The sequence below is a fragment of the Salvelinus alpinus genome, chromosome 12 (genome assembly GCF_045679555.1).
Source record: "Salvelinus alpinus chromosome 12, SLU_Salpinus.1, whole genome shotgun sequence".
NCBI classification, from domain to species: Eukaryota; Metazoa; Chordata; class Actinopteri; order Salmoniformes; family Salmonidae; genus Salvelinus; species Salvelinus alpinus.
Genome location: NC_092097.1, coordinates 15376923 through 15400321, shown reverse-complemented (window position 1 = coordinate 15400321; position 23399 = coordinate 15376923). Strand labels below are relative to the sequence as shown.

Genomic DNA, 23399 nt, shown 5'->3' with positions numbered 1-23399 from the left:
TTATAAATCCAAAAATGGATGTAGCAACTACAGATTGCCCCTTAAGTCTATCAAAAGTGAGATGTGAGCAATAAAAGCCCCACTTTTCTCTTTTTATCCATATCACCGTAGACTACAACACTGCTGTCCTCCTTACCTTCAAGGGTTTATTCAAGTTGGATAATCTTTGGATGCCGACAGCAGTCGCACCATTGGAAGACATAGCTTGGACTGTAGCCTACAAAAGCCTATTCCGGCTCTTTACCCGGGGTCCATCAAATGCATTTGGTGTGTCATCATAGTGGTTGGTCTCTGACCTGTGCTCAGACTCGCTCAGGTGGAACAAACTTAAACTTGCGCCTTTTTTCAATGCTGATTTGAATGTCATTGAGAAAACAGAAGTGTCAAAGATTTTGTTTTGTTAACATCCCTTCTGAATTTAAAAGTAATCCTCAATAATCATCTAGTTTTTCAAAGGTATCTGTAATCTGATTACAATATTCAAGCTGGTAACGGATTACAGTTACCGTTTTTATTTGTGATTAGTTACTCCCCAACCCTGCGTGTACAATACAGAAGGCTTGTCTATGTTATATTTAAAAAGGGCTGATATTAAAATGAAATTCTGATGTTGGTAGATGTGGTGAAAACAGTGCAGACGAAATACATCAGTGTCCCCTGTGACTATTTCTGTCCTCTACTTTCTCAGTGACGGTGCGTTGGATTACCTTGGGGTCACAGCAGGTCGATTGATTGCAGGGTCGTTAGTGAATAAAATCAATATACTGAATGTCTTAGTTACTGGAAAATCTGCTGTTACAAAACCATGTTGGTGCATTGGAAGACTGAGCTCATATTGATATTCAATGCAGACCTTCTTCCCTCACTGTCTAGTCTGACACTCTGCGACAAGAAAATGGATTTCGTCATCATGTATTAGCCTGGTTGCTCACTGATGACAGGTGTAGTGTTTAATCCAATTCCAGCCCATAAACTGACATCTCAAGGTGATGCTCTGATAATTCAGCAGGATCAGACAGTGACTTTAGAGCGCAGCTGCTGAGCTGATGCAGAATACACTGGAAGGAAGGGGTCAGTAGTCAACGTCAGCATCCCTTCCCTTTTACAGCACCCCCTCTCTCTCTGTGACGTCAGAGTGCTGCATGTCTCCACCCCAGCACCCTCTCCACTCTCCATCCATCCCCCGCCCCCTTTCCTCTGTTCTCTAGCCCAACCCCTTTCTGCCCACCTGACCTGCTGAAATCCAATTAGAATTACCGGGACAAAGCCTTGGCTGCACAGACGCGCTGTGCTTACCAAGCACAAACTGCAGTCTCACTCTCTCCTTCTCCCACTCTCTTTTCCTCTCTTCCCTCCTCTCTGTCCCTCTGCATCTTTTCCATCCCTCTCTTTCAAAATATTCACTCTTTCTCTCACTCCATTTTATCTTTGTCTGTCTTTCGCTCTCTCCCTTCCCTCTTGCTGGTCTAACTTGTGCAGCGAGTCTCTATCTCTTCTCTCGCTCTCTCTTGCTCTCTCGCTCTCCCCCCTGTGCTGCCTCCCTCTCTCCCTCCCTCCTAGCAGCACACAGTCCTCTCCTGCGTGGGAAACATGACAGCCATTCTGGACCTGGACCAGATCTCATGCTCTGGGAATGCAGTGGTGAGTGGGTCTAACTGACACACCTCGCTGGGTTTAGATTCAGGGTGCTGAGCCCCTGGCTCTCTGGGAGGGGCTGGACTGGGCAGGACTCCCTGGCTGGTTGGCAGCACACCTGCCTGTCTGCCTCCCAAGACAGACGGCTAAGCAGCTGAGACGTTTCAGTGTGCAGAGAGGCGTTTGCGTGGGCGGACGTTTGTCTGCAGGAGAACACTAGATTGTTCTTGTTTGCGTGCACTTACTGTCGAGACTGTGTGTGTGTATTCGTGTGCGGGGAAGTGCGTGTGTGTGTGTGTGTGTGTGTGTGTGTGTGTTGTCAACATAGACGTCATGAATGTGTTCTTGTGTGTTGGTACATTTTAATGTGATGGCATGAAATATGCATGCGTATAAGTGTTCAGGAGTCTCAGCATACAGGACGGTATGCGGGAGGGTAGGCGGGAGGGTATGCGTATGTACCTGTCTGTGTGTGCACGTCTCTGGATGTACTGCATTTCTGTGTCTGTGTTTGCCAGATCGTGAAGAGAAAATAGCTGTTTTCTCTGTACATATCAGTGGTGTCCGAGACCAGCTAGACAGGCCTTGTGATCCCTGTGTGTGAACTGCAACAGTCTGACAGGGACCAGGAACGGATCTTTCACCCACATTACAACGACAGATCTGTTTGAAGTCTGAAAGATATCCCACAAGGACCTTTTAGCCTGAATGTTGTTTTCAACCCCAAGACATAGACTGTGTGTGTGTGTGTGTGTGTGTGTGTGTGAGAAGGAAGCTGTTAGCAGTGAGGCTGACGTTTCTGTCCCATAATGCTGCTCTGTGTGGTGATTGATGCTGTCACAGGCCAGGGGGAGGATAAGCATAAAGGGGGTAGTGGGAGTAGACAGGCAAAGGAGATGGATGGCAGAAAGAAGTGAAGCATGACACATTGCTCTCCCTTTTCACCTCTTTGAATTCCCCTATTTATCTACATCACATTACTCTCCTCCCTCACCCTCTCTATCCTCTCCTCCTCCTCCCTCACCCTCTTTAACCTCTCACCCCCTCTATCCTCTCCTCCTCCTCCCTAACCCTCTCTATCTTCTCCTTCTCCTCCCTCCCCCTCTTTATCCTCTCCTCCTCCTCCTCTCTATCTTCTCCTCCATCACCCTCTCTATCCTCTCCTCTTCCTCCCTCCTCCTCTCTATCGTCTCCTTCTCCTCCATCACCCTCTCTATTGTCTCCTTCTCCTCCATCACTCTCTCTATCCTCTCCTCCTCCTCCATCACCCTCTCTATCCTCTCCTCCTCCTCCCTCACCCTCTCTATCCTCTCCTCCTCCTCCCTCACCCTCTCTATCCTCTCCTCCTCCTCCCTCACCCTCTCTATCCTCTTCTCCTCCTCCCTCACCCTCTCTATCCTCTTCTCCTCCTCCCTCACCCTCTCTATCCTCTTCTCCTCCTCCCTCACCCTCTCCTCCTCTATCCTCTCCTTGTTCTCTCTTTTCCTTCTGTGTGACTTTGTTTCCATCTTTGGCAATTCCTCTGGGTGTCTCTGCAGGGCACCTCTCTGCCCTTAGCCGTCCATTTGTTATAGATCGTTATCAGCCGTCTTTGACGATACACAAATCCAATCCCCACATTAACATTCTCCTCCACATTCTATGAAGTTTGTCTAAACCCCCATTAAAGAAGCACAGTTTCACTTTGGTAAAGGATAAAAGGGGTGCAGCCATTGCAGTGCTCACTACTCTCCCCCCTCCCTCTCCAGGCCAGCAGCCCCGCCCCAGTTCTGTTTGCGTCTGAGGCTCAACTGCGGTGTGTGTGTGTGTGTGTGTGTGTGTGTGTGTGTGTGTGTGTGTGTGTGTGTGTGTGTGTGTGTGTGTGTGTGTGTGTGTGTGTGTGTGTGTGTGTGTGTGTGTGTGTGTGTGTGTGTGTGTGTGTGTGTGTGTGTGTGTGTGTGAAGAGAGAAAGATTAAGGAAACAGACCGCATGCGTGGCTTACTCCTAGATCAATACAACCCAAAGACAAGGATCTAAGCTAGATGACTGGATCTGGGGCCTTGTTCAGATCATGGTGTTTATGATAAACCATATTCTTCCTCTATGCCAAGAAAGCCACTCCCTTGTGTTTGTTTTTCATCAGTGGGTCTCCTGTCCTCTGTCATCCTTTTATCCATCTTTAATCACTCTTTCATGCTCTACTTATCTTCTCTCTTCTGTTCTATCATTCTGTCTCTTCTTCTTCTCACTCATCAGCAGCCTCCGATTGTGTGTTTGTGCTCCATTTATTTGAACAATCGTTTTTATCTCACTCACTGTGTCCTTGTTGCTGTCCTTCTCTCAACCTGAAACACTCCTTTTGCAGCAACACAGAAAGGGAGTGTTTCATTGTTAATAACAACAGGTCGTGCAGCAACACAGAAGGGAGTGTTTCATTGTTAATAACAACAGGTCGTGCTGCAACACAGAAAGGGAGTGTTTCATTGTTAATAACAACAGGTCGTGCAGCAACACAGAAGGGAGTGTTTCATTGTTAATAACAACAGGTCGTGCTGCAACACAGAAAGGGAGTGTTTCATTGTTAATAACAACAGGTCGTGCAGCAACACAGAAAGGGAGTGTTTCATTGTTAATAACAACAGGTCGTGCAGCAACACAGAAGGGAGTGTTTCATTGTTAATAACAACAGGTCGTGCAGCAACACAGAAGGGAGTGTTTCATTGTTAATAACAACAGGTCGTGCAGCAACACAGAAGGGAGTGTTTCATTGTTAATAACAACAGGTCGTGCTGCCTTCATCCTTTGACCATCGTGTCATTTCTGTGAGCTTCAAATACGTTCTTTGAATGCAGAGCTGTTTAACGGGGTCTCTTCTTTTTCATAAGACTTTGATATGAACAACATATAATAGTAAAGACGGTAACCTGAGGAAAAGCCTTTTCCATTGATCTCTGTTGCATGTGTCGCCATGTTTCTGTTCTGTGTTTGTCTTTGTCTCCACTCTGTGGGCGCCTGGCTGTTAATTAATGCATGTACTTGCCTCCGTGCATTTAAATGAAGTCTTAATTTGACTATAGTGAATTTTAAAGCATTGAAAATGGCTGGTATGTTTGATTGAGATCTTAGACAGGGATACCGCTGCCTTGTCCTTGACCGGTAGGTTTAACCTTCACTTCCTCCAGAGCAACTTTGAAATCCACCATTCTCATTTTTTAAATGTTCCAATGGTTCCTGCTGCAGTGTTCCCAGCCCTGCCTCTGAGCAGAGGAGGCTCCTTTCACTCTCTTAATTATTGCATGACCAGTGCGCCCTGAGACTAGGCAAGCTCTGTGACCACCACGACCTCATGCTCCTATACACACTCGCTCACACTCACACACTAACATGCTCAGATACCCAGTCCCAAGTCATGCCGACCTTGCGACCTTGCGTATGGTGTGTGACGTCAGCAGATACTGCTGTCACGGATTTAGAGAGGTACAGGATCGGTCTTTAGGAAGTGTGGAGGCACACCAGGGAATGACGCTGTTATTTCCTTGGTGTATTGCATCACTTCCTGTTTCAAGTCATGATATGTGATGAAGCTCAGAAAGATGGCAGTTTATTGCTGTCATATTTTTGGGCCTAATTTGCCCTGGTCAGGCAGATTATTATCTGACTCGGTTACACTGAAAACCTTCATGCACAGACTTGGAATCCTAAAAATCATTCAGCATTTTATAGATGGCTCTAGTCTCTGCCTCTGTGTAATTTTAGGGTTCAGTCTCTTGTTAAGAAAGGAAGCTATTTAGTGCAGAGAGAGGCATGGAGAAAAATGAAGGCAGTTTGAGTCTGAATTTGAATAGAAGAGGGCTAGTCCTCCCTGCAGTGGCAGCTTTCAATGGAGGCGATGACTCTGGATTTTTGCACAGTAATACTTTGGGGTGGAGTGCATTTTAAAATCTCCAAGAGAACCATCTGATCCTCTGCCCAGTGCACACTCTCTGCTCCTCCTCGTCCCATCTGAGGGCTCTGGATAGGAGACAGGAAGCTGTATAGTCTGTATGCATTCAATCATAAGGACTCACTCATGATTGGATTGTCAATTTGTTTGGCTTTTTATGTCATTCTCATATCTGAGGAATGATGTAGTAAACTGTAATTAGAATGTTAATCCTTAAATGTCCACATCCAACCCACTCCAGATCCCCCTACACAGCCGCTGAGGCACTTGGTGTAGATTGAAAAAGATTAGATAAGACAAAACAATACTGTGAAAATGTCCAAGGGCCTAGGAGTCAGTTTGGAATTGGGCATATGTTGGTCTGGCCACCGGGGTGGCTCCCTCCATACCTCCGTACTGTTCAGATCTGTCTACCAACGCCTTGACCTGTCTGTTCTCCTCTCTGATTGGCTGCAGGAGCATGATATTGAGACTCAGCATGGCGTGCTCCATGTGACCATGAGGGGCGTTCCCAAGGGCAACCGGCCAGTAATCCTCACCTACCATGACATCGGACTCAATCGTGAGTGTGCAGATTAACCGTAATACTATTATCTAAGACTATGTGTTTATAAACATGTAACTTATCTTCTATAAGTATTACTTGTAAGTTTGTGCCATGGATTTGTGTTTTATTTATGATAGGTTTGTGCCATTCTTGTGTATCTTATTTCTAGGTTTACTCAAGCAATAAGGCACGTGGGGGTGTGGTATATGGCCAATATACCACGGCTAAGAGCTGTTCTTAGGCATGACGCATCAGGGAATGCCTAAACACAGCCCTTAGCCGTGGTATATTGGCAAATATCACAAACCCCAGAGGTGCCTTATTGCTATTATAAACTGGTTACCAACGTAATTAAAGATGTAAAAATAAATGTTTTGTCGTACCCATGGTATATGGTCTGATGTACCACGGCTATCAGCCAATCAGCATTCAGGGCTCGAACCACCCAGTTTCTATTTCTTCATATCTAATGAATGGGTTTGCATTACTATCCTTTTGGTCCCCTCTCTGTGCAGATAAGTCGTGCTTCAACACGCTGTTTAACTTTGAGGACATGCAAGAGATCACGCAGCACTTTGCTGTGGTCCACGTGGACGCCCCCGGACAGCAGGAGGCGGCAGCACCCTTCCCCACCGGGTACCAGTACCCGACCATGGACGAACTGTCTGAGATGCTGCCCTCGGTTATGACTCAGCTCAAGTGAGTGACATGGACATTGATCAGTTAGCTCGTTCAGGTTGTGATGGATAAACCAGTGGAAGTTGGTGTTGCTGATGGTGTGATGTATTTCCTGATGTCCACAGGGTGAACAGTGTGATTGGGATTGGCGTGGGAGCAGGAGCCTACATCCTATCCCGGTTTGCAGTAAGTCTACTTAACACTTGACAACAGCTCTCTCATCCAGTGTCTATTTTCTTTTTCCGAAATCACTTGTCTCTCTCAGTTCATCTCTGTGTGGACTATTACAGCTTCCTCTACAGTCTGAACATCCAACTCACACAGCAGCATTTCACCAGTCCTCTTGTCTATTATAAACCGTGCCATTCTGAGGGGGGTGAATCACCTTGTTATTCACTCGCCATCTCTCTTGTGCTCTTTTTCTTTCTGAGCTCAATGCCTGGCTTATTTTAGCTCTGCTGCATTCTCTAGAAGAGAGGAGAAAGAATGAGTGGAGCGAGAGAGCACGAGGAGGAGGCCAGGGTGGAAATAGTCTGGAGGATTTAGTGTTTGATGTTCCTCTGGGGGTCTGCTCAACATTTATTTTCAAATTACATTAGTTAGGGGTTGGAGTGAAACGGAAACAAGGTAGCTAGATTGGTAACAACTGTTGTTGCATTTGATGTTAACCTTTCATTGCTACCCATCCCAGATCCGGGAGCATCCTCATCAAAAAAGCTGACTAGCATAGCCTAGCCTAACGCGACAGTGATATCATATAATATAATTTTCATGAAATCACAAGTCCAATACAGCAAATGAAAGATAAACATCTTGTGAATCCAGCCATAATTTCCGATTTTTTAAAATGTTTTACAGCGAAAACACAATATGTATTTCTATTAGCTAACCACAATAGCAAAAGACTCAACCGCATATTTTCACAATTTTTCTACCGCATAGGTAGCTATCACAAAACCGACCAAATAGAGATATAATTAGTCACTAACCAAGAAACAACTTCATCAGATGACAGTCTTATAACATGTTATACAATAAATGTATGTTTTGTTCGAAAATGTGCATATTTGAGGTATAAATCATAGTTTTACATTGCAGCTACTATCAAAAATATCACCAAAGCAGCCAGAATAATTACAGAGAGCAACGTGAAATACCTAAATACTTATCATAAAACATTTATGAAAAATACATGGTGTACAGCAAATGAAAGATAAACATCTTGTGAATCCAGACAATATTTCAGATTTTAAGTGTTTTACAGCGAAAACACAATATAGCATTATATTAGCTTACCACAATAGCCAAACACACAAATGCATTTATTAGCAGCAAAAGGTAGCGATCGCAAAAACCAGCAAAAGATATAAAATTAATCACTATCCTTGACCAACTTCATCAGATGACAGTCTTATAACATCAGGTTATACAATACACTTATGTTTTGTTCGAAAATGTGCATATTTAGAGCTGCAAACCGTGGTTATACATTGTGAATATGTAGCATCGATTCACCAAATTGTCCGGAGCTAGTTAGACACTCACCTAATCTGACCAAAGAACTCATCATAAACTTTACTAAAAAATACATGTTGGACAGCAAATGAAAGATACACTAGTTCTTAATGCAACCGCCATGTTAGATTTTTTTTTAAATAACTTTACCATAACAAACAGCTTACGTTATAGCGAGACAGCGCCCGCAAAAAGGGCGGATAATAGGACTAAACATTTTCCACAGAAATACGAAATAACATCATAAATTGTTCTTACTTTTGCTGAGCTTCCATCAGAATCTTGTACAAGGAGTCCTTTGTCCAGAATAAATCGTTGTTTGGTTTTAGAATGTCCTTCTCTCCTGTCGAATTCGCTCCACAAGGCTAGCCATGTGGCGCGAACATGCCCATCTTCTCTTGACGCATAGAACGGAAAACTCCAAAAGTCCCATTAAACGTTGAATAAACTGATGAAACTCGGTTGAAAAAACCTACTTTATGATGTTTTTCTAATATGTATCAAATAAAAATAAAGCCGGAGATATTAGCCGTGTATACCGAACGCTTATCATAAGACAATATGGAGGTACTTCCCGCGCACTGGTAGACAAAGGAAATTCTGGTCACGTCATTCCAAGAGCTCTTGTTCGACCTCAGATCAAGCTAGACACCCCATTCCACCTTCCACTGCCTGTTGACATCTAGTGGAAGGCGTATGCAGTGCATGCATATCCATAAATATAAGGCAATTCAATAGGCAGGCCCTGGAACAGAGCATCGTTTTCAGATTTTTCACTTCCTATCTGGAAGTTTGCTGCAAAATGAGTTCTGTTTTACTCACAGATATAATTCAAACAGTTTTAGAAACTTGAGAGTGTTTTCTATCCAATAGTAATAATAATATGCATATTGTACGATCTAGAATAGAGTACGAGGCAGTTTAATTTGGGCACGATTTTTTCCAAAGTGGAAATATATTGACAAGAAGTTTTAACATGTAGTCTCAGGTAACCAGCATCTCAGCAGCCTCTGTTGATACATCTGGCCTTTCTTGAAAATTACAAATGTTTGTAGCATTCTGAATGCAGTTTTAACGCCAATCACTACATCTCCCTGAGATGTTTATCTTCATTCCTTTCTTACTATACTGTGTATGAAGACTGGAATGATGCTATGCTGCTTCACCTCATGTTGGGGGGCTGATATGTTGTTCCTCTCGCCTGCAGCTGAACAACCCTACTCTGGTAGAGGGCCTGGTTCTGATCAACGTGGATCCGTGTGCCGAGGGATGGATCGACTGGGCTGCCTCCAAGGTCAGTAGTCCTCAACCCAATCACCTGTATTTACAGACCAAGACATAGATCATTTTCATCTCCTAGAAGTGACCATATTACCGTCACACCGGCAGTCATGAGTCATGACCGTAGTAAAATTCCATGTGACCGTTTAAAAAAAATAATATATACATTTATTGAACCTTTATTTAACTAGGCAAGTCAGTTAAGAAGAAATTCTTATTTTACAATGACTGCCTACCCCGGCCAAACCCTCCCCTAACCCGGACGACGCTGAGCCAATTGTGCGCCACCCGATGGGACTCCCGATCACAGCCAGTTGTGATACAGCCCGGGATCGAACCAGGGTCTTTAGTGACGCCTCTAGCACTGAGATGTAGCTAGAGCGCTGTGCCACTCGGGAGCTCCCCAGTCCTCTTGAGACACGGTAATCTCCTTTTATGCACTCTGGACATGTTTTGGTAGTACCCAACTCACTAACGACCATCAGGTCGAAAATCACATCAGACACTTATCATCAAAACAGTATCATGCTTTTAAAACTCACCTTACTGATCAATTTGAAGAAAGAAGTTCAACAGCAGGTTGAAACTAAGTGGAAAACATGGTCGTTGTGGATGTTGTTTCAAAGCCTTATGCAACTAAATTGACAGTGCTTTCTAAGGTGATTCATTCAAATATTAAAGCTTATGCATGCATACACATAGGCTAATGAGCCCAAGCCTGAAAAAAAAAAAACGAGCCATTATACAATACATAGCGTATCGCATATTACCCATGGCAGAAAAACATAAATGGTCTATCCTCTACTCCAAAATTAAACTAATTTCAGTAATCACCTTTGAGTGTAGACTGTATTATTATTCATACTGGATGGACTGGTTACATTATGCTGCGCTCCAAAATGTCTATACACTAGTCTGAGAGAGAACGTATAGCCCTAGTCGATGCTGTTGGTTCATTGATTTGTGCAGGGCGGCTTACAGTTAGTCTACAATTATAGTGAATTTGTATTTGATTTTGAATAGCCTAGTAATAGAGATTTTTTATTTATTTTTCATAATTAATTGGGTGAAATATGTTTCGTTGCGAAAACATGTTATTGTTGATTTTCCCAAACAGATTTCACTTGGTTTTCGAAGCACTTGGTAGGTGCAGGAACAGGGTTGGAGAGCCCATGGCATTCAGAGTTTAGGCGGAATATCACCTGTCGCGCAGTGAGAGCGTTCTTCTCAAACAGTAGTTGATGCGTGGAGTGAAATAAGTGTATTTCTCAGCTGCTCATATTAAGCACAGCTCCGCTATAAAAGAGAAGTAGCATATCCGGAATCATTGAAAACAGACCTCCGGGAAAGCGCACGACCTTCATTCGCTTCATTCGCTATTTGAGTGCATACAGATTACACATTTTCCCCCCACCCTGGTTCCTGCCCATTGGGCCATTCTAAATCTAAACTAATTTTTCATATTGGTAAAGACTCAAATGAGAATCGTCTGATGGGTGAAAATATGATCACTTGATGGGAGAACAGCTGTACAGCCTGAGGCAAGGAACAGAGGGCAAGCTTTTTTTGCGACATTCTCAAATCATCAATAGCCTATAGTCGCATCATGCAGCCCATACATGTTTTGATTTCTAAGACATTCTAAGGTTTGTATCACTCATAACTAAAGTTGCCACATAGCTCTAAATCTAGCATATAGGGCCTGTTTCAAATGATCACTTTTACGCTCAACAAAGCAACTTCGCTGTAGAATGGGAAAAATATACTTTCTATTTTAAGTTAAATTATATACTTCTTACTATAAAATCATACAATATAAAATAATGGGATGGGACTTATAAGCATATCTTGTAAGCTAAATGAACAAGCCTACAGTCTATGGCATCAAATCAAATACACATATTTAGCAGGGTGTAGCAAAATGCTTGTGTTCCTAGCTCCAACAGTGCAGTAGTATCTAACAATGCACAACAATACACACAAATCTAAAGTAAAAGAATGAAATTAAGAAATGTTTAAATATTAGGATGAGCAATGTTGGAGTGGCATTGACTAAAATACAGTAGAATAGAATACAGTATATACTGTACATATGAAATAAGTAAAGCAGTACGTAAACATTATTAAAGTGACTAGTGTTCCATTTATTAAAGTGACCTGTGATTCCATGTCTATGTATATATAAGGAGCAGGGTTGAGAAACCGGGTGGTAGCCAGCTAGTGATGGCTATTTAACAGTCTGATGGCCTTGAGATATAAGCTGTTTTCCAGTCTCCGGTCCCAGCTTTGATGCACCTGTACTGACCTCGCCTTCTGGATGGTAGTGGGGTGAACAGGCAGTGGCTCGGGTGGTTGTTGTCCTTGATGATATTTTTGGCCTTCCTGTGACATCGGGTGCTGAAGGTGTCCTGGAGGGCAGACAGTGTGCCCCCGGTGGTGCGTTGTGCAGACCGTACCACCCTCTGGAGAGCCCTGCGGTTGCGGGGCACAGCCTGACAGGATGCTCTCAATTGTGTGTCTGCCAAATTTCTTCAGCCTCCTGAGGTTGAAGAGGCGCTGTTGCGCCTTCTTCACCACACTGTCTGTGTGGGTGGACCATTTCAGATTGTCAGTGATGTGTATGCCGAGGAACTTGAAGCTTTCCACCTTCTCCACTGCGGTCCCATCGGTGTGGATTGGAGCGTGCTTCATTTTGTTGACATTGATGGAGAGGTTATTTTCCTGGGACCACGTCGCCAGGGCCCTCACCTCAGCACTGTAGGCTGCCTCGTCATTGTTGGTAATCAGGTCTACTACTGTTGTGTCATCTGCAAACTTATGATTGAGTTGGAGGCCTGTGTTGCCTCGCACTCATGGGTGAACCTGGAGTACAGGAGGGGGTTGAGCACGCACCGTTGTGGGGTCCCAAGTGTTGAGGATCAGCGAAGTGGAGATGTTTTTTCCTACCTTCATCTCCTGGGGGGCGGCCCGTCAGAAAGTCCAGGACCCAATTGCACATGGCGGGGTTGAGACCCAGGGCCTCAAGCTTAATGATGAGCTTGGAGGGTACTATGGTGTTGAAGGCTGAGCTATAGTCAATGAACAGCATTCTTACATAGGTATTCCTCTTGTCCAGATGGAATAGGCCAATGTGCAGTGCGATGGCGATTGCATTGTCTGTGGGTCTATTGGGGCAGTATGCAATTTGAAGTGGGTCTAGGGTGTCAGTAGAGCTGATGTGATCCTTAACTATCCTCTGAAAGCACTTCATGATGACAAGTGAGTGCTACTGGGCGATAGTCACTGAGTTCAGTTACCTTTGCTTTCTTGGGTACAGTAACAAAGTTAAATCAAATCAAACTTTAGTTGTCACATGCGCCAAATACAACAGGTGTGGACCTTACCATGAAATGCTTACTTACAAGCCCTTAACCAACAGTGTAGTTCAAGAAAGAGTTAAGAAAATATTTACCAAATAAACCAAAGTAAAAAATTATTAAAAGTAATGCAATAACAATAATGAGGCTATATACAGGGGGTACCGGTACCGAGTCAATGTGCGGGGGTACAGGTTAGTCGAGGTAGTTTGTACATGTAGGTAGGGGTGAAGTGACTATGCATAAATAACAAACAGCGAGTAGCAGCAGTGTAAAACACAAATGTGTGGTGGTGTCAATTAGATGAATTGTTCAGCAGTCTTATGGCTTGGGGGTAGAAGCTGTTAAGGAGCCTTTTGGTCCCACACTTGCCGTGCGGTGGCAGAGAGAACAGTCTATGACTTGGGTGACTGGGTCTTTAACAATTTTTTGACACCGCCTAATATATAGGTCCTGGATGGCAGGATGCTTGGCCCGTGTAATGTACTAGGCCGTACGCACTACCCTCTGTAGCGCCTTACGGTCGGATGCTGAGCAGTTGCCATATCAGGCGGGGATGCAACCGGCCAGGATGCTCTCAATGGTGCAGCTGTAAAACTTTTTGAGGATCTGGCGACCCATGCCAAATCTTTTCAGTCTCCTGAGGGGGAAAAGGTGTTATTGTGCCCTGTTCACAATTGTCTTGGTGTGTTTGGACCATGATAGTTTGTTGGTGATGTGGACACCAAGGAACTTGAAACTCTCGACCCGCTCCACTACAGCCCCGTCAATGTTAATGCCTGTTCGGCCCGCCTTTTCCTGTAGTCCACGATCAGCTCCTTTGTCTTACTCACATTGAGTGAGAAGTTGTTGTCCTGGCACCACACTGCCAGGTCTCTGACCTCCTCCCTATAAGCTGTCTCATCATTGTCGGTGATCAGGCCTACCATTGTTGTGTCGTCAGCAAACTTAATGATGGTGTTGGAGCCATGCAGCCGTGGGTGAACAGGTAGTACAGGAGGGGACTAAGCACACACCCCTGAGGGGCCCTAGTGTTGAGGATCAGCGTGGCGGATGTGTTGTTGCCAACCCTTACCACCTGGGGAAGAAGGAGAAGGATGTGTTTAGTCCCAGGGTACTTAGCTTAGTGATGCACTTTATGGGCACTATGGTGTTGAATGCTGAGCTGTTGTCAATGAATAGCATTCTCACATAGGTGTTCCTTTTGTCCAGGTGGGAAAGGGCAGTGTGGAGTGCGATTGAGATTGCGTCATCTGAGCCATGACCAGCCTTTCAAAGCACTTCATGGCTACCGACATGAGTGTTACGGGGCGGTAATCATTTAGGCAGGTTACCTTCGCTTCCTTGGGCACAAGGACTATGGTGGTCTGCTTGAAACATGTCAGAATTACAGACTCGGTCAGGGAGAGGTTGAAAATGTCAGTGCCAGTTGGACCTCTCATGCTTTGAGTACACATCCTGGTAATCCGTCTGGCCCCGCAGCTTTGTGAATGTTTGACCTGTTTAAAGGTCTTGCTCATATCTTGCTACCATGAGCGTTATCACACAGTCGTCCAGAATAGCTGGTGCTCTCATGCATGCTTCATTGTTGCTTGACTCCAAGCGAGCATAAGAGGCATTTAGCTAGTCTGGTAGCCTCGTGTCACTGGGCAGCTCGCGGCTGGGTTTCCCTTTGTAGTCCGTAATAGTTTTCAAGCCCTGCCACATCCGACGAGCATCAGAGCCGGTGTAGTAGGATTCAATCTTAATCCTGTATTGACGCTTTGCCTGTTTTGATGGTTCGTGAGGGCATAGCGGGATTTCTTATAAGCGTCCGGATTAGTGTCCTCCTTCTTGAAAGTGGCAGCTCTAGCCTTTAGCTCAATGCGGAAGTTGCCAGTAATCCATGGCTTCTGGTTGGGATATGTACAGTTGAAGTCGGAAGTTTACACCTCAGCCAAATACATTTAAACTCAGTTTTTCACAATTCCTGACATTTAATCCTAGTAAAAATTCCCTGTTTTAGGTCAGTTAGGATCACCACTTTATTTTAAGAATGTGAAATAATAGTAGAGAGTGATTTATTTCAGCTTTAATTTCTTTCATCACATTCCCAGTGGGTCAGAAGTTTACATACACTCAATTAGTATTTGGTAGCATTGCCTTTAAATTGTTTAACTTGGGTCAAACGTTTCAGGTTTTCTTCCACAAGCTTCCCACAATAAGTTGGGTGAATTGTGGCCCATTCTACCTGACAAAGCTGGTGTAACTGAGTCAGGTTTGTAGGCCTCCTTGCTCCCACACACTTTTTCAGTTCTGCCCACAAATTCTCTATAGGATTGAGGTCAGGGCTTTTTAATGGCCACTCCAATACCTTGACTTTGTTGTCCTTAAGCTATTTGCCACAACTTTGGAAGTACGCTTGGGGTCATTGTCCATTTGGAGGACCCATTTGCGACCAAGCTTTTACTCCTTGACTGATGTCTTGAGATGTTGCTTCAATATATACACATAATTTTCCAGCCGCATTGTGCCATCTATTTTGATAAGTGCACCAGTCCCTCCTGCAGCAAAGCAACCCCACAACATGATGCTGCCACCCCCGTGCTTCACGGTTGGAATGGTGTTCTTCAGCTTGCAAGCCTCCGCCTTTTTCCTCCAAACATAACTATGGTCATTATGGCCAAACAGTTCTATTTTATTTCATCAGACCAGAGGACATTTCTCCAAAAAGTGCGATCTTTGTCCCCATGTGCAGTTGCAAACCGTAGTCTGGCTTTTTTATGCCGGTTTTGGAGCAGTGGCTTCTTCCTTGCTGAGCAGCCTTTCAGGTTATGTCAATATAGGACTCGTTTTACTGTGGATAGAGATACTTTTGTACCTGTTTCCTTCAGCATCTTCACAAGGTCCTTTGCTGTTGTTCTGGGATTGATTTGCACTTTTCGCACCAAAGTACGTTCCTCTCTAGGAGACAGAACGCGTCTCCTTCCTGAGCGGTATGACGGCTGCGTGGTCCCATGGTGTTTATACTTGCGTACTATTGTTTGTACAGATGAACGTGGTACCTTCAGGCGTTTGGAAATTGCTCCCAAGGATGAACCAGACTTGTTGAGGTCTACAATTTCTTTTCTGAGGTCTTGGCTGATTTCTTTTGATTTTTCAATGATGTCAAGCAAAGAGGCACTGAGTTTGAAGGTAGGCCTCGAAATACATCCACAGGTACACCTCCAATTGACTCAAATAATGTCAATTAGCCTATCAGAAGCTTCTAACGCCAAGACATCATTTTCTGGAATTTTCCAAGCTGTTTAAAGGCACTTATTGATGAAGCCGATGACTTAGGTGGTATACTCCCCAATGCCATAGGATGAATCCCGGAACATATTCCAGTCTGTGCTAGCAACAGTCCTGTAGCGTAGCATCCGCGTCATCTAACTACTTCCGTATTGAGCGAGTCACTGGTACTTCTTGCTTTAGTTTCTGCTTGTAAGCAAGAATCAGGAGGATAGAATTATGGTCACATTTGTATGCATCTCTGTGTGTAGAGTAAAGGTGGTCTAGAGTTGTTTTTTTTACCCCCTCTGGTTGCACATGTGACATGAAATTAGGTAAAACGGATTTAAGTTTGCCTCCATTAAAATCCCCGGCCACTAGGAGCGCCGCTCCTGGATATTAATTTTCTTGTTTGCTTATGGCCTTATACAGCTGGTTGAGTGCGGTCTTAGTGCCAGCATCGGTTTGTGGTGGTAAATAGACAGCTAAGAATAATATAGATGAGAACTCTCTTGGTAGATAGTGTGGTCTACAGCTTATTATAAGGTACTCTACCTCAGGCGAGCAATACCTAGAGACTTCTGTAATATTAGACATCGCGCACTAGCTGTTATTGACAAATAGACACACACCCCCGCCCCTCGTCTTACCAGACGTAGCTTCTCTGTCCTGCCGATGCATGGAAAATCGCGCCAGCTCTATATTATCTGTGTCGTCGTTCAGTCACAACTCGATGAAACATAAGATATTACAGTTTAATGTCCCGTTGGTAGGATCATCTTGATTGTAGATCATCCATTTTATTTTCTAACGATTGCACGTTGGCCAATAAAATGGATGGGCCCGTTCCCAAGAAAGCAGTATATCCTTTGCGTCGGACTCGTTAAAGAAAGAATCTTTGTCCCGTTCGAGGTGAGTAATCGCTGTTCTGATGTCCAGAAGTTATTTTCGTCATAAGAGATGGTAGCAGGAACATTATCTACAAAATACGTTTAAAAAATAAGTTACAAACAACGCGAAAAAACGAACAAAATAGCACAGTTGGTTAGGAGCACGTAAAATGGCAGCCATCCCCTCAGGCACCATTCTCTCAATGGTGGACTTTTTGAAGCAAGTGGGGACAGCAGACTGGGATGGGTAGAGATTGAATATGTCCGTAAACACTCCCGCCAGCTGGTCTGTGCAAGCTCTGAGGACACAGCTAGGGATGCCATCTGGGCCGGCAGCCTTGCGAGGGTTAACGCGCTTAAATGTCTTACTCACGTCGGCCACGGAGAACGAGAGCCCACAGTCCTTGGGAGTGGGCCGGGTCGGTGGCACTGTGTTAGGCCTACATTAGGCCAACTCATATTCTGTTCTTCTGAAAATAAATGTTCTTCATATCGCAATGTTTCTTTAGACCTGACCAAAATAAATAATATATTTATTGTGATGGTGTATATTAAATAGATTTATTAGACTTTGAGGCCTGGAGATGCTAAATGTTTATGTTAATTAACGGTTAATTACCGTGAGACCAGCAGACCTTTTTTTGCATGACAATAATCATCTGACAAAATGTCTTAACTGCCACAGTCCTAGCTATGTATTACTTAAACTGTGTCCTGTTTTTTTTCTCTTCAGCTCTCTGGATGGACCAGTAACATCGTGGACACAGTGATGGCTCACCACTTCAGCACTGTGAGAATGATGGGTTGGCATCTGCCCATCTTTGAGTTCCATTCACCTTTGATAATATACAAAAAACTAACCTGATTTGAAACATTTTTATATAAAAGTGATCGAAGATGACGTCATGATACCATACACACACATAGCCATACTGATGCCTTGTGTGTTCCTCCAGGATGAGCTAACAGACAACCAAGAGCTGATCCAGACCTACCGCCTTCACATCGCCCAGGACATCAATCAGGACAACCTGGCCCTCTTCTGTGCCTCCTACAACGGGTACGCTAGGCAGGAGTGGAGAGGGGGCAGGGATCCACTCCTGCCCAAGGTACTCGCTGACTCTACTACTGACTGACTAAATGTGGCTTTAACCTTTTTTTCTCTTTTTTTCAATGACAGTCGTCGGGATCTGGAAATCGAGAGACCAGTCATTGGTCTGAATGAGGACACAGTGAACACACTGACGTGAGTTTGAAAGTTTGAACTGGTTTTGACGTGTTTTCAGCAGTATGCTCAAGCGGACCTGTTGTAACTCACAGTGCTTATGGAAACTCCTCTCTTCCCCTCCAGGTGCCCTTCTCTGTTGGTGGTTGGAGACACATCTCCTGCAGTGGAGGCAGTGGTGAGTTAGTTAAGGTGGTTGTTGTTTAGCTTGTGACTATGGATCGTGCGCTTCTACATGCTTGTGTATATATATAGTAGGATGATGGAACTAAATGTTGAAAATCATTTCCTTTATGTGAATAAGTTTTGTCCACTAACTCTCTTTAAACTCGTTTCAGGTGGAGTGCAATTCCAGGTTAAATCCAACCAAGACTACACTGTTTAAGGTGAGGTGAAGCAGAACATCCTGTGTGTGTCATGCATAAATATTTGATGCTAAGCTATTGCATGTGTAGTGACTCAAAAGTTCTCTCTCTCTCTCTCTGTAGATGGCTGATTGTGGAGGCTTGCCTCAGGTTGTGCAGGTGAGGTTTGAGCTTCTGAAATGCTGTTATTATATCCTTGTGTGTGTTTTTAATGTCATTTTTCATTTACATTGATAACTAACTTACTGTCATCTCCTCAACAGCCTGGGAAACTGGCAGAGGCCTTCAAGTACTTTGTTCAGGGTATGGGTTATAGTAAGTACATAACTCTTACTTTTCTTTGTAAATGTGTGATCTCAATATCCACTCCTTTCTAGCATACTTAAAAAATAAATAATGTCTCTGGCCACTTGTCTCTGTCCACTGGTAACTGTTTGCTACTTTGGAATTTGACTCTTGAGTATTGATTATCCACTAACAAGCTGTTGTACGTCTTTGTGGTTAACATGTGTTCTCAATGTATTTCCTGTTGACGTGAGCAAAATAACAACTGTTGCTGAAATGAGTATTGTTTTCATCACGGTTTCCCATGAGCCTTTGCCAGACCCCCTCCTTGGTTTGGAGTGCAGCCAGTCGTGTCTGAAAGGACACTCTTTTTGTCACACTGGTCACGGAGGAGGCCGCTCCTCACCTCTCACAGCTAACGTAATTTCCTCTTTCATCTTTGCAGTGTTGACTAGCCTCAGTTCTTAGTAGGTGAGAAACAGTGCTTGTAGCATGAATGACGAGCAACAAAGATGTTCTGAACAGCAATTGACTTCCTGTTCAATTCTGCGTGGGAGAGACTCTCTTGCCTTGTGTGTTTTGTTTTCTAACCAAATTGTTTAAGATGCAGCTCTTCCTGTGACACAAAGCAAAGGCTTCTCTGTTTTCACCTCTCACCTTTCACCAGCACATCATTTCTATGGTACTAGGCTCTTCTGTTTCCTCCCCCAGTCCTACTCAGTGGGAGTGTTGCATGCAGCCCCAGGTGTCACTGTGTGAGAGAAGAATTGTAGAGTGGAGGTAAAGGCCATGCAGCACAAAGAAACTCCCTGCAGAGGCACAGCCAGAAGAGGACTGGACACCCCTCAGAGCCTGGTTTCTTCCTAGGTTCCTGCCTTTCTAGGGAGTTTTTCCTAGCCATTGTGCATCTGCATTGCTTGCTGTTTGGAGTTTTAGGCTGGGTTTCTGTAGAAACATTTTGTGGTATCTGCTGATGTAAAAGGGCTTCATAAATACATTTGATTGATGATTAGATTAGGACATTTCACTGCCAGATTAGAGTTGATTAAAGCCTCTTCTCATAGTGATCTATGAGATGTTATACTGCACGCAAAAGCATCACGTCAGCGAAGCGAGGTTAGTTTGAAGCAGCATAGTTTTACGTTTCAAGTCCGTTTTCTTCGGCAGCGAGAGTGTTGCAGAGACATAGATGCACAGAAACAAGCACATAATATCAAATATAAATTCATAAGTAATCTCAATAATCCTAAAACTATAAGTAGTAAACTAAAATCACCATACACACATTGAAAGAAATGGTATCACATTTTAGGCTTGTATTAAAAAGACAGATCAGTTGACACAGTTGTTGATGTAACTAGCTACTTCAAACCATTTAAATGACAGCAACTTTGTTGGAGAGGTTGCAAGAATATCCTCCTATTATGAAGTGTGGCCGAATGAAAATAAATCTTCTCATTATGAAATAAAGCTTTTTTTTTGATGGGGTATGGACTCTATGGCTTGACATTAACGCATCTCGTCACGTTCCCAGTGCAGCACCCTGTAAACCACGTTGACAGATGTATGAGGGTACACTCTCGTCACAGTGTTGGTGTTGTTTTGCTGTAAGGGCCCGTTGAGTATTGGCCAAAATTCTGCTTTGTCCCGTTTGGGCTATCACTGTCTCTGCCCTACCCCAGAATCAGACAGCAAGAACACATTGTTTTTGGGGGGAGGGGCGGGGGGGGGGGGGGGTTGTCTCTCTGGTATACAGCAGTTGCCTTTTCCTTCAAAATGACTTCTATTCATTACCTCAGCCTTCATAAACCTTATTCCCGTCCAATATGTTCTTCTTTTTTCAATCCTTTTCCTCCCTCCATCAATGCTAACAGTTCCCTACATTCTTCTCAGTCACCTGAGCAACGAATCAGGTACCAGGTTTTAAAGCAGTAGCAGTTTTAGACCAGTTGGCCAAATACCAGCCTCCATTCAACCTAACACACAGTACATGAATGTCAATGTATGCTCAGAAAGTCCATTTAACATCATATTATTGGTATTTTCGGTCATCTGTATTGTTCAATTAAGTGGAGAACTGTCTGCATACTTTGACATTTGCTTAGGTGATTATGTGGCTCCTTTAAGCATGAAACTTATGTTAGATTTTTTCCTATTGTTGCACAAGGTGCTAGTTTTGCATCATTTTGCCTTTATCAATTTCTTTCAGTGCTTTATGCTATTATTGTATTGCCTTTTTTACAAGACATGCTTGTCAGCGTCTTTGGCTTGCATAGTGTAGTTGTGTGTGGTGCTGAAGTCAAAAAATATATATATTGGTCCCTTTATTTCCTCAGATTTGTCTGCATGGTGAATGTCTGCAGTATTTGTGTGATTTCTTGATGTGATTCCCTAACAGAGGGAACACATCATGATTCCTGCATTGCATGAAGTGCTCTGCATTGTGACTGGAATGTTAACACTCCTGTGTTGTGTCGTAGTGCCCACGGCTGGAATGAGTCGTCTGGTCCGATCCCGCACCACCTCCTCCTCCAGCATCACCTCCATGGACAGCATCCGCAGCCGCAACCTCAACAGCCTGCTGGAGAGAGCCAACACCACTGGGGGCCTGGACAACCAGCCTGGGCCCCAGACCATGGAGGTCTCCTGCTAAATCTTCCCATCTCTCCCTCACTCCACATAGGGTAGCAGCCCTCACCGATGGCCCTCTCTTCCTCCCTCTCTTCCTCCATGTCTCCCAGTCTCTCTCTCTCTCTCTCTCCTACCCTGCTCCGAAGCTACTCAATGCCAGGGTGTTCTGTGATGAATTGTGTGATAAATATGAGAATATATACAATTGAAGATTAAATATAATACTGTATACATGTCAAACTTCGAGCCACAAGCTGAGGGGACAAAATAAAGGATGAATCAGATATACTGTATACTCCAAGGGTCTAGATGGTACGATCCCCCACCAAACTGTTTCTCATCATTTCATATGTATGCATGTGTCTTGTGCAAGTGAATCTGGAGACTTATTTTCCGGGTTTCAATTACTGTTTGTCCCTCCTTTGTTCCGATTGTTGCCTTTCACATCTTTTATTTATTTGATTCACCATGTGTCTGTGTGTATAGGATTGGTTCCTCAGCACAGGAGGGGTTGAAGAGTCCCATCTCTCACATCCACTGGAGTCTAAACACACATTCCTCTTCCTTCTCTTATACTATGTTCTAGAACACATTTACACTTCAAACCTTCATTCATTGCACATATTTAGACACATTTTTTGTATGTTGTGAACTGTGAACACACGCCTCATTGTGTGGCATAGTGTAGATGTGTGTTTTCCTGTACTGTACCTTGCTGCACTGCTCTGCTCTGCCGAGTCACTCCATGCACACTGTAGAATGATCACTCAAGCTGGGTGCAAACACAAGATTCATGACTTCCTGTACATTTCTCTGCATTGTGTTGTTTTCCAAATGGCAGGTTATACTGGCCCAAATGACAGAATGAATGCGCTGTGTTTTGGTTGTTCTAGAACATTATACTTGCTTTTTAGGAATATGCAAAAATGTAAGGAAATTCAATGGGAAAGAACTGTGGGCCAGTGTGATTGTCTGGATTCAATCACTTCTCCTTTCATCTGTTTCGAAAATGTTTATTTTGTAATTGATGTCGTCTTTTTCTGCTTTACATTTTTGTTTTTATAGTCCGTTCACTCGTCGCTTGAGTAGACATACACGATGAATAACAACTTAACAAGCCTGTTATAATGTGAAAATGTGTTCAGTCTTCACTGCAGGGCCCAGTGGTGCTTATCACGGTCTGCCAATTCAACTCATTTATACTACTAAATAAAGCTAGAAGATGTAAAATGGGCCCTTGGTTTGTGGTCATATCTTCAAGTGTTTCCACTGCGCACACAACCAAACACGCCAGCAAGTCTATCTAATAATTGCAAAGGTTTGAGAAAAATAATCAATGTTATGCATTTCAGACTAAAATAGTTGACACCTTTCAGCTTTGTCTTGACAGAAGATTTAAAGGAATATGGTCAATAGTTTCCAACCGCATATGTGAGCTTTTTCTCTCACTCTTACATCGGTTGACCTCAAACTGCATGTAAACGGTGAGGGCAGGCTATTTTTAGCTTGCTCTAAAAATAAAGTAGAACGGTCAGCTATGCCCTAGCTCAGATAAGGTTCTCTGAAGTTTGCTTTTCCATTTCAGCTAACCACAGAGTGCAAACATATAGCTAATTTCTGTGTCTCACCAAGATGTTCCATCTGAGTGCATCAGGTCTTAATCAGTTGTGTTTAGGTCAAGGAAAAATAGATTATCATCCTTTGTGAGTCAGATCCTCTCCTCCTATCTGATGTCCAACAGTCTATATGGAAAGTATTCATTCCCATTTGATATATTCCACATTTTGTTGTGATACAGCCTGAATTTAAAATTTAT

At 43.7% G+C, this 23399-nt stretch overlaps 1 protein-coding gene across 6 annotated transcripts in view; it reads left to right on the top strand.

Annotated features, from left to right (window-relative positions):
* LOC139536555 (protein NDRG3-like) overlaps positions 1-22816 on the top strand; it is a 61437-nt gene extending 38621 nt beyond the window's left edge. For 3 of the 6 annotated variants that reach the window (XM_071337170.1, XM_071337168.1, XM_071337169.1), the window contains 13 exons: positions 6015-6120; positions 6621-6804; positions 6909-6969; positions 9506-9592; positions 17811-17867; positions 18034-18137; positions 18258-18323; positions 18429-18480; positions 18641-18688; positions 18791-18826; positions 18931-18982; positions 20827-20865; positions 21433-22816. In XM_071337170.1, coding sequence (XP_071193271.1) covers positions 6015-6120; positions 6621-6804; positions 6909-6969; positions 9506-9592; positions 17811-17867; positions 18034-18137; positions 18258-18323; positions 18429-18480; positions 18641-18688; positions 18791-18826; positions 18931-18982; positions 20827-20865; positions 21433-21605 — 1065 coding nt within the window. In that variant the 3' untranslated portion in view covers positions 21606-22816. Of the gene's footprint in view, positions 1-1155; positions 1642-6014; positions 6121-6620; positions 6805-6908; positions 6970-9505; positions 9593-17810; positions 17868-18033; positions 18138-18257; positions 18324-18428; positions 18481-18640; positions 18689-18790; positions 18827-18930; positions 18983-19397; positions 19543-20826; positions 20866-21432 lie in introns of those variants that run through there. The other 3 variants (XM_071337171.1, XM_071337172.1, XM_071337173.1) reach the window with 3 other exon arrangements.
* The last annotated feature ends 583 nt before the right edge of the window (positions 22817-23399 follow it).